At 44.3% G+C, this 10,161-nt stretch overlaps 1 protein-coding gene across 1 annotated transcript; it reads right to left on the bottom strand.

Moving 5' to 3' along the window:
- Nucleotides 1-207: 207 nt before the first annotated feature.
- On the bottom strand, nucleotides 208-9,460 carry LOC130393470 (guanine nucleotide-binding protein subunit alpha-11-like). Its single transcript, XM_056604153.1, has 8 exons — nucleotides 8,854-9,460; nucleotides 8,440-8,601; nucleotides 6,773-6,957; nucleotides 5,336-5,490; nucleotides 4,016-4,144; nucleotides 3,125-3,254; nucleotides 1,818-1,971; nucleotides 208-461 (listed from the first exon to the last, which is right to left on the bottom strand). The coding sequence occupies exons 2-8, from the start codon at nucleotides 8,588-8,590 to the stop codon at nucleotides 256-258; spliced, it is 1,110 nt and encodes a 369-aa protein (XP_056460128.1). The 5' UTR covers nucleotides 8,591-8,601; nucleotides 8,854-9,460; the 3' UTR covers nucleotides 208-255.
- Between the last annotated feature and the right edge of the window lie 701 nt (nucleotides 9,461-10,161).

Here is a 10,161-nt window from a genome sequence, read left to right as displayed (position 1 = left end):
TCGGAGACCGGAGAAGGAATTCAAAAAGAACATTCCAGAAGGATTTCCTGTAATCCATGGTGTGACCCTGGCTCGGTGGTCTGTGACTAACAAGAACCCAGTGAGTGAGCAAAAGCGATTCCTCAACGATACCTCCAAAAAAATAGGCCTCTCCCGTCCGCCCTTCCCTTGCTCCCTCCCTCCCTCCCTCTCCCCCTCACCCTCTCCTGTCCTTCCCTCCCCCAACACCTGCTCTCTGCCGTGTGGTGGAAGCCCTCAGATGACCCCATACTCGAGGAGGGACTTGAGCAGCACAGTGTCCTTGATGTCGCTGAACACCTTGCGGATGCTGTTTGTGTCGGTGGCGCAGGTGAAGTGAGGGTACAGGGTCTTGCTGTCCTGCTGCCTGTCTCGGTTCTTGGCCTGCTGCACGTACCTCTTCTTGATGAACTGCTGGGCCTCCTCCGCGTCCCGCCTCCTTCCTGTGGCGTTGAGGGTGGGGTTAAAGGTGAGATATTACACCACCAGGTGTGTGATTAGCTGTTACAAGCCCTAAATTCTGTATCTTCTGGCATCACAAGTGGGAGTGCTATGCTTTCTGTGATTCAAACGTTCTTGTCTTGATAAAAGCCTAAATGACTAAAGAGTAAAGTGATAAGGGATACTTGAAAAGGACGTCTATTTATATATAAATAATATAATATAAACACGTTTCGATATACAAATCTTAAGAATTTATACTTTTTTGCCACACAGTGAGGGAAACGTAAAGGAGTGAATATGACCTCCTACCTCATGTATAGGCCCGCCAATGGGCCTCCTGGGCTCTAGATAGAGGAAAAGCTTTTGCGGCCTTATCTGCCACAGGAACATTATAGAGGAGGCTACTGTTTACAGGGAGTTCCCATTTTCCATTAACGGGTCAGCAAGGACAATGTAAACAGTGTGAATCCTCATGTATCTCTGCAGTAGGGCTTTGCCCTAAAAGTGTAATCTTTTTTTTTTCAAACTAACCCCGATTATCGATTTAATCGATTTTATTTCTATAAATGACAAATAGATTTTAGATGAAGATTAACAATGATTTACAAAAGCTAAATTAATGACACACATCTCAGATTCTGCTGCGTGGCTCAGTTTAAGATGTTGAAGTAAACGTGTTGTGAACCTTCTTTTGGTTTCCACAGACCTTAGGCAAAATCTACAAACTCATTTTGATATTTTACTGATTATTATAAAAAAATATATATAATCGATTTTCTCTATTAAAAATCGTGCTAAACAATAAATTCGAATTACGATTAAAAATCGATTAATCGCCCAGCTCTACTCTGCAGGTGCATGCACCTTAAAGAAACTCTATCAACTCTATTGTCAGCATTGTAAAAAAGCAAGAGAGGAACACATCTCTGTGAAGCTCAACTGATGCACTGAGCACGGCATTACCACTGCCAGGGTTAGGAGTTTGACTCCCACCCATGCAAATAATGTAGGCATGTTCGCTATTGTCAGTTACTCTGAACAAGAACGGTTACTAGCTACTAGAACGGTCTCCACCAAATGGAATATATTTAAGAAAGAAAGAAAGAAAGAAAGAAAGAAAGAAAGTGGCAATGCTACAGTGTGCCTCACTTGGAATATATCAGGGAACATTAGTTTTTATGACATCACTGAAATGTATTATTTCTAATTTCCTCAAATGTGTTATTTCTATCGATGCTATCTTGTGGATTGCCCTTTCAGACAATTGCAGAAGATGGGAGGAAGTAGGAACCATACTGTTTATAAAGTACAAGAGATCCACACCAGCACTGCGAAACACGCAAACAAAAGCTCACCCGTGAAGTCCGGAAAGTACTTCTGCAGGTCCGACGTCTGGATCTTGTCGGCCAGGATGTCGGTCTTGTTGAGGAAGAGGATGATGGACGTGCTGGCGAACCAGGGAGAGTGGATGGTCGTGTAGAACAGAGCCAGGCTCTCAAGCATGCGGTTCTGGAGATAGACAGAGAGAGAGAGAGATAGAAAGACAGAGAGAGGTTTAAATTATTTCACAATACATACAGTATGTCTTATTTAATTGAGAGAGAGAAAGAGAGAGAGAGAGAGAGAGGTTTAAATTATTTCACAATACATACAGTATGTCTTATTTAATTGAGAGAGAGAAAGAGAGAGAGTAAGAGAGAGGTTTAAATTATTTCAAAATACATACAGTATATCTTATTTAACTGAGAGCGAGAGAGAGAGAGAGAGAGAGAGAGAGAGAGAGAGAGAGAGAGAGAGAGAGAGAGAAAGACAGTGTGAAATCATCAACATGATAGGGCCAGAGAAAAGTGGACAAACAGTGAGGGAGGATTAGGTAAGCATCTGGGGTACTGCCGTGATGAAGACGTAGCAATCAGGTTTGGATCGCTGCAGAGGTTAATGAATAGGTTGGCAGGTAAAGAGAGGCGTGCACATAAAGGGCTGAGAGAGAGAGAGAGAGAGAGAGAGAGAGAGAGAGAGAGAGAGAGAGAGAGAGAGAGAGAGAGAGAGAGAGAGAGAGAGAGAGAGAGAGAGAGAGAGAGAGAGAGTCAAACAAAGAGCAGCGATGGAAAGGCTGATTCCTAACACAACAGTGAGACCTGTTGGTGGAAGGGAATCCCTACCTGTGGAGAGGGATGCTGTGAGCAGTTTGATCCCTACAAGCGGTACGCCCAGAGCTAACCCAACTAGCGGGGAGTTAATGTGTGGCACGAAGGAGGACAGAGAGAGAGAGAGAGAGAGAGAGAGAGAGAGAGAGAGAGAGAGAGAGAGAGAGAGAGAGAGAGAGAGAGAGAGAGAGAGAGAGAGAGAGAGAGAGAGAGAGAGAGAGAGAGAGAGAGAGAGGGGAGAGAGGCACACAGAGATACGACAGGCAGAGAGATTGAAAAGTTTGGCAGGTGGTCGAGCATGCAGAGGGAACCAGAGAGGCTAAACAAACACACCAGATAGGCCCTATAGAAAACCATTACAATGTTCATACAAAGTCAACACATACAAACACACACACACACACACACACACACACACACACACACACACACACACACACACACACACACACACACACACACACACACACACACACACACACACACACACACACACACACACACGCTGCTCTTACGTCTGTATCCCTCTCCTCCAGGACCTGATCGTATTCACTGAGGGAGGCCAGGAAGATGAGGGAGGTGACGTTCTCGAAGCAGTGGATCCACTTCCTGCGCTCAGACTTCTGACCGCCGACGTCCACGATCCTGCCCCGAGGAGAGGAGGGCGAGAGCTGTTTTAAGAGCACATCTTTACAGCTCTGATGGAACCTCTCAGTCCGATTGGGCATCTTGGCTTGTTTTGTTTATGGTGTACTGCTGGGGTCATTGTTTGTGTGTGTTTGTGTTTGTGTTTGTGTGTGTGTGTGTGTGTGTGTGTGTGTGTGTGTGTGTGTGTGTGTGTGTGTGTGTGTGTGTGTGTGTGTGTGTGTGTGTGTGTGTGTGTGTGTGTGTTTGCGCTACTTGATGGAGTACGGCTACGCCTTGTAATCGCTCACTTATGACTGGATGTTATCCCATATCGCTATTTAAATGTGCGAGTGTGTGTGTGTGTGTGTGTTTGTGTGTTGGCACCAGGACTAATTGCCCAACATAACAAAAACTTCAGTGCCATCATGAACCATTTGGCAAAGGCAGAGGCCACGTACCTGTCAGTACCTGTCAACAACTGTATAAGCACCATTAATCTATCACTTTTACATTTGCTTTAATTGTTTTTGATGTAAGCCAACAAAGACAGTTTGTTGGTTACTGAGAAGTTGAAGTGCAGCTCAACCAGTTTTCTCTTTAAGCATGTTTTTAAAGCTTGGGTGATTTCACATTCATTCAAAGTGAACGAAAAAATGAACTCTGTTTTGAGTTTTGCTAACTGGGCATGGAAACAACATCAATAACCATACAACAGCAAAACCAGCAATACAAAATAGGCCCCTGCATTATAGTTCAGTACAATCCACTATAGTGTCCACCTGAGTGTAATGGTCTTGACGTTAAAGGAGTAGTCATGGATCCCTGTAGTCGGGAATCGAACCCGCAGCACGTCTTGGGCAGTTGGGATGTAGTCTGGAGTGGAGATGCGATCCAGATTGCTCAGGTAGCTATGGAAAGAAAAAAAGAGTGTTAGAAAGAGTGAAAGAGAGAGAGCGAGAGAGAGAGAGAGAGAGAGAGAGAGAGAGAGAGAGAGAGAGAGAGAGAGAGAGAGAGAGAGAGAGAGAGAGAGAGAGAGAGAGAGAGAGGATGGAAAAAGTATAATATTTAAAAAATGTTTACTGATGAGAAAAAAAACGTATAACACTAAGAGTTATACCTCTGTCTTATTTAAAGTCTAACAAATGAACAAAAGGAGAGGGTGGGACACCATTAGGAGAGAAACATAGGAGGTGGGAGGTGGGGCAGGCGAGAGAAGAAGGGGATGGGGGGGATTTTTCTATCTGAAAACAAGAGGAAGAAGACTATGTTGCGGAAATGTTGGTAGGTGGAGGATGGGGGGGAGGGGAGCGGGGGGGGTACTTGCAGACTTTGGCGGAGGGGTTGGATGTGACCGCTTTATGGCTTGTTATAAAACACCATGTCATTAACTGAATGTTGACCGAGTGTGTATCTTATCACCGGTACTGTGGTGAGTGATACGCTTTAATACACAAGGAAGAGAGATAAACGCCAAAATAGATAAGGCAGAGCGAGTGCTCTATTGCCCATTGACTGTGGTTTGAATGTTATTAAATATGGAGAAATAAACAATTATGTGTATACATATATATATATATATATATATATATATATATATATATATATATATATATATATAGAGAGAGAGAGAGAGAGAGAGAGAGAGAGAGAGAGAGAGAGAGAGAGAGATATTTGTAAACATAACAGATTACAGATTACATTTGGTTTAGCTGGCACGACAGGAAATGCTTGCCATACATGGTTCTTTCTAGAAGGTTTTTTACCGTTGGTCAGAGAACAAGGATGAGAAAGAGATGTATTACCAGCCCCCTCTAGTGGCTCGTTTCAGAATAACACGTCACACTCTTTTTCTCAGTATTAACACAAGGTCAGTGAAAAGGGAGAAACTCCGAGGCGACACGTTTTACTCTGTTAAGACTAATGCCTAGACTATAGCTAGACTAAAGGGTTAGTATAGCTAGACTAAACGCTGGATTGTAGCTAGACTATTGGCTGGACTATAGCTATACTAGACTGGACTACAGGCTGGGCTACAGGCTGGGCCCCGGCAGCCAGGCCCTAAGGGGACCCTGAGCGGGGGACCCCAGCTAGTGACTCACTACTCGGTGGAGTCCAGGAGCTGGTACTCTCCGCGGCGACCGTAGCAGATGCGGATGCCTCCGTCGGCCCAGAGCCGGCGGATGGCGTCCACGTAGCCGCGGTCCAGACGGGTCACTTTCGCAGTGTCCTCCTCATGGATCCACTTAGCATACATCTGAGGACCCAAACACAGATTCCCATGGATGAAAATATATATAGAGAGAGAGATTTATATCAGAGCCCACTTTATATTTGACCTGTACTTAAGACATGCAGTCTCCTTGGGGAAAACCAGCAAATCAAGCTTCTATGTGAATATGAGTGTAAAGCCCTGCTGCATATTCAGATTCAGATTCAGATTCAGATTCAGCTTTATTGGTCAGGTTTGTGTAACAAACAAGGAATATATTAAACAATGCCAGGTGTGGTGAGGTGAGGTTGTCGCTTTGTGTCATTCTATTCCTAGATATTAAAGAATAGATAGATATTTGAGTGGGTGTAATGAATGGAGGAGGTTTTCAGGTTTTAGCTCAACTACTGATAATATTGATATAGCCAACCTCCATAGTGAAAAAGATCTGCTGTGCGTAAATGCTGTGTGTTCGAGGATTATGTAGACCTACAACAAAGATTTAGCTTTGCTTGCATTTTTTTCATTTCTGGCTGAGTGTGCATGTTTATATGCCCCCAAACGTAGGTAAGTATATGTGCATGTACATGTGTGTGTGTGTGTGTGTTCGTGTGTGTGTGTGTGTGTGTGTGTGTGTGTGTGTGTGTGTGTGTGTGTGTGTGTGTGTGTGTGTGTGTGTGTGTGTGTGTGTGTGTGTTTGTGCTAATGTGCGTGTGCGTGGGCGTGTGTGAGAGTGTAGGTCGATTTTGTGTGTGTTTGTTTGTGTGTATGTGTGTAAGCAATATGCATCCAAGTGTGTGTGTGTGTGTGTGTGTGTGTGTGTGTGCGCACGCTTGCGTGTGATGACGAATAACTTATTTTAGGACACTCCGCCATGGAAAGAGACAATGTTAAATTGCAATTCACTATGGGGAAAAACTGACATGCCTGCAAGGCTGCAAGACGGTTTAAGGAATCTACACATCAAAGAAGTCAGTAGATTGGCATCGCCTCAGTATCAGATTTTGTTTCTACAGCAGTGGCAACGCAAATGCACCTTTTACACCTTTAGAGTAGTGAGAGGAAAGGAGGTATCTTTATATGCAAGGGGAATGTATACAAGGGCCTTTTAAATCCATTAGTAAGTAGTAATGATATAAACAAGATTCATAACATTTGTATATATCTTTTATAAACATTATGATTAATAATTCCACGACAGTGCGCGCGTGTGTGTGTGTGTGTGTGTGTGTGTGTGTGTGTGTGTGTGTGTGTGTGTGTTTCTTTGTGTGCATGTGTGTGTGTTTCATTGTGTGCATGTGTGTGTGGATGCTTGGGTGCGTCTGACCTCGTTCTCTGTGTTGGAGTAAGGGATCTTCAGGGCCTCCATGGCAGTGGTCAGGGCCTGAATGGCGGTGAAGATGTTCTGGAAGATGCATTGAGCGAAGGCCTTCCTCTCGTCATCCGTGAAGCCCCGGCCGTGGATGATCCTCATCTGGCGGATGAAGGTGGTCTTGCCACTCTCCCCCGTGCCTGAGAACGCAGACAGGAGAGCCGTATGATGCATCCTGTATCCAGATCATTTATTCTAGGTTTTCTCATGGTATCGTTTAACATTTGGATACATTTCATTAGGGAATAATGTGTGGAGAGAGGGTGTGGAATTAAAGAGTGAAAAAAAGGTTTAAAAAGTGCAATAAGTTGGCCATTTATCGTTATTTTGTATTATTAATTAAGAAACTTGCGAGGAGACGCATCAGTGAATATGTGAATTTGTTTCTGGGTGCGTGTGACCGAGTGAGTGTGTAAATTAGTGAATGAGTGAGTGAGAGAGATAGGACGAATGGGACAATATCCAATCGTTAGAGAGCGCTAAAATGTTATAACACATTAAGGAAAGTGACAAGCAACACACTCCAGAACAAGGCCCTCACCCACAGAGAGTTACATCCAGAAAAGAGTCCCCTTAGCCAGCTTGTCCTGGAACTCTGTCCAACATATAGCAACCACCATATCAGGCAGAATCAAATTATAAGAACTAGAGTAAATGGCTACTTGTCCCTTAACAGAGAATACACAGTTGCAGAATACCTGACCACCGTGACTGACCCAAAACTAAGAAAATCATTGAGCAGATACGGAATAAGCGAACACAGCCTGGCCGTCGAGAAGGCACGCCAGACAGACCTGGCTCCAAAGAGAAGACTGGAATTGAGCTGCACTTCCTATATTCCAAAACATCAGGAACACACACTACCAACTTATTACACCGCCATGTAGGGAGATGTAGGATTGTGCTACAGTGAAAAAAGCGGAAAAGTGGTAAAAAAACCCAATAATAATAACAATAATAAAACGTTATAAATGAGTATAATGAAAAATAATATTATAAATGTAGATTGAGAAGTACATGTGAAGTGCCAAAAAATGTACAGGTGTGGTTGAACCGATCTTAAGAAAACATTCAAATTGAGTCATGGTTAATGTAGGCCTATTCTATCGAAAATACTAACAGGTTCCCACTCCCTTGCGTGAGACTATTGAAACGTGCGTTTCGCAATGAATATCATCGCTTTGCTCACACTAACCCATCTGCAGATAGGAAAACAACTTCAACTCGCGGGATCGGATTGATCTCAAGAGTATAGGAAATATAGCCATATCTGTGATCCAGGCACAATTTGGCACTCGGCCACAGCATCAAACCAAAGGAGCAAGCTTTAAACAACCCGTTCAATCATTGAATTCTCATACGTCCACACATATTTGTCATAGTTTGTCAAGACGTTGTTTCAAATCGGGCCATTAGGGTCATTGGCCAGTTGCCACTGATGCGACGCGCCTTAGAAATAGATCACAGGCCGAGGCGACCACATCTTGATTGTCGTATTATTACCACATTTAATTCAATATAATGGATGTTCTGGTCAATGATATTTAACCAATCGCCTAGGATTATATGTGTCAGGGAATACTTCAACTATGGATGACGGCCAACGCCTCTTATAGGCCTACCTAACAGGAGAACTTTGATTTCCCTTCGTTCTCTCTTTTTCTGTTCCCGGAGAATCTTCTGGATTTCTTTGTCCAACACGATGGTGTTCTTCTCCTCCTCTGACATGCAGCACATACACGTCCGATGGCACCATCGGACACAACCGGCCATGGCGAACACCACTGAAATGCATTGGTTCGTTAACGATCACACATGACAATGAGTCTTTAATGATTGGAAATTAGGTTAATGTGGTTGACAATGTGCACTGTTCTTGGCTGCTCATGATTATGTATTTAAAATCTCATTTTTTAAAAAAAAAGTAAATCGCGTGAGTTCATTCAATTATGAACCATAGCCAACGCTCTTCTTCAAACCATCAGGTTAGTTTTCAAAAGTCCACGCTCAAAATGCTTACAAAACAATACGCCTACCTTTATGTCTGTCACAATCCTCGGGAAAAATCGTCCGCAAACTTTTCTGTGCGCGTTTCGCTGTCCATTTTCCAAAACCAGTCAAATCACAGCATGCTTCTGTAACTCCAGCTCCTGCAGGCTTCTCATCGTCAAAAGCAAAAAGTTAAATCCACAGGTAATAATAACCTGCTCCTCGGGTATTACTAGACTCAGCACGGTAGAGAGGAGCACTCTCAGTGTGTCGTGTTGTGAACTCCACTCTCGCTTCTCTGCCAGTGGAATGCGCCCTGGGTGACTGGCCTGATCTGCGCCATGGATAAAGTTTCGACTGCTGTTTATCCCTCCTCTGGACCGCTACTGTAAATCCCCGCTCCTCTGTTTATGTCCGTGTAGTCTACCGAGTTTATCGGCTGGCAAATCTCGAGGGCTATAAATCGCACACGGCCGTAAAGGGAGAGTTGATTGTAATATACGCACGATGAAGTGAAGCATTGGCCTGTAGGTCGACAAGTCCCTCTTCTGTTTATGTGCTTTGGAAATAATTGTTGTGTTCCTTTAACTTTCTTTTTACTTGTGTGGAGGGATCGTGAACGAGTTTTCCTAGATATAGGCTTTACCTAGGGCACAACAGGTATTTGTCCGTCCCACCCCCTCTCGAGTTCTTCGGATGTCTATCTTTTGTGTCTGCCAGCCGAACCGGTTTGTCGAGGCTTTCATTGACTCACTAGCAGGTCTCCGATATTAGGATCACCTGAGCTCGCCATTTCCATGGCAACAGAAGAGTTGAGGGCGAACAGAGCAGTGGCCACAGAGTAAGCAATGGGAGGGAGGGAGGGAGAGATGTGGGGTGTGTGTGCGCGCGCGCGTGTGTGTGTGTGTGTGTGTGTGTGTGTGTGTGTGTGTGTGTGTGTGTGTGTGTGTGTGTGTGTGTGTGTGTGTGTGTGTGTGTGTGTGTGTGTGTGTGGGGGGGGGGGGGGGGGGGGGGGCGCACATTCAAAGGGACCATAGATGGGTGATCCATAAAAGACAATGGAAAATATATAACATAGATTATTTCGGTAATGGGTAGGCCTTGACAAGAATAGAACAAAAAACAGGTGTTCCGCTCCGTCAAGTAAGGAGGTACCCTTTCAGTCGAAGTACAGCCTTCGCCATAAGAGGCCAGTGTTCTTGAGGGAGCGGTGTAGGACCTAATGGTATCGCACCGGCAGGGAGAGTTCAGTGCAGCGAGAAGACTTTGTCCCTTGACACTCGCTTACAGTGAACGATTAATGATTAATCTGACGACCGTCAATTGAGTCATATCGCAGCAGCATTTGGTATAAT

This window comes from Gadus chalcogrammus, chromosome 12 (assembly GCF_026213295.1).
Source record: "Gadus chalcogrammus isolate NIFS_2021 chromosome 12, NIFS_Gcha_1.0, whole genome shotgun sequence".
Taxonomy (NCBI): Eukaryota; Metazoa; Chordata; class Actinopteri; order Gadiformes; family Gadidae; genus Gadus; species Gadus chalcogrammus.
Note: the sequence above shows the minus strand (reverse complement) of the source record. Positions and strands in the feature narration are given on the sequence as shown.

Bases quoted from the DNA above. Each gene is read 5' to 3' on its own strand.
- LOC130393470 (XM_056604153.1), bottom strand. From the start codon at position 8,590: ATGGCCGGTTGTGTCCGATGGTGCCATCGGACGTGTATGTGCTGCATG. The intron at 5,491-6,772 runs GTCAGACGCACC...TTGGGTCCTCAG, and splicing joins ACTCCAACACAGAGAACGAG to ATGTATGCTAAGTGGATCCA. The intron at 1,972-3,124 runs GTAAGAGCAGCG...GTCTATCTCCAG, and splicing joins TGGAGGAGAGGGATACAGAC to AACCGCATGCTTGAGAGCCT.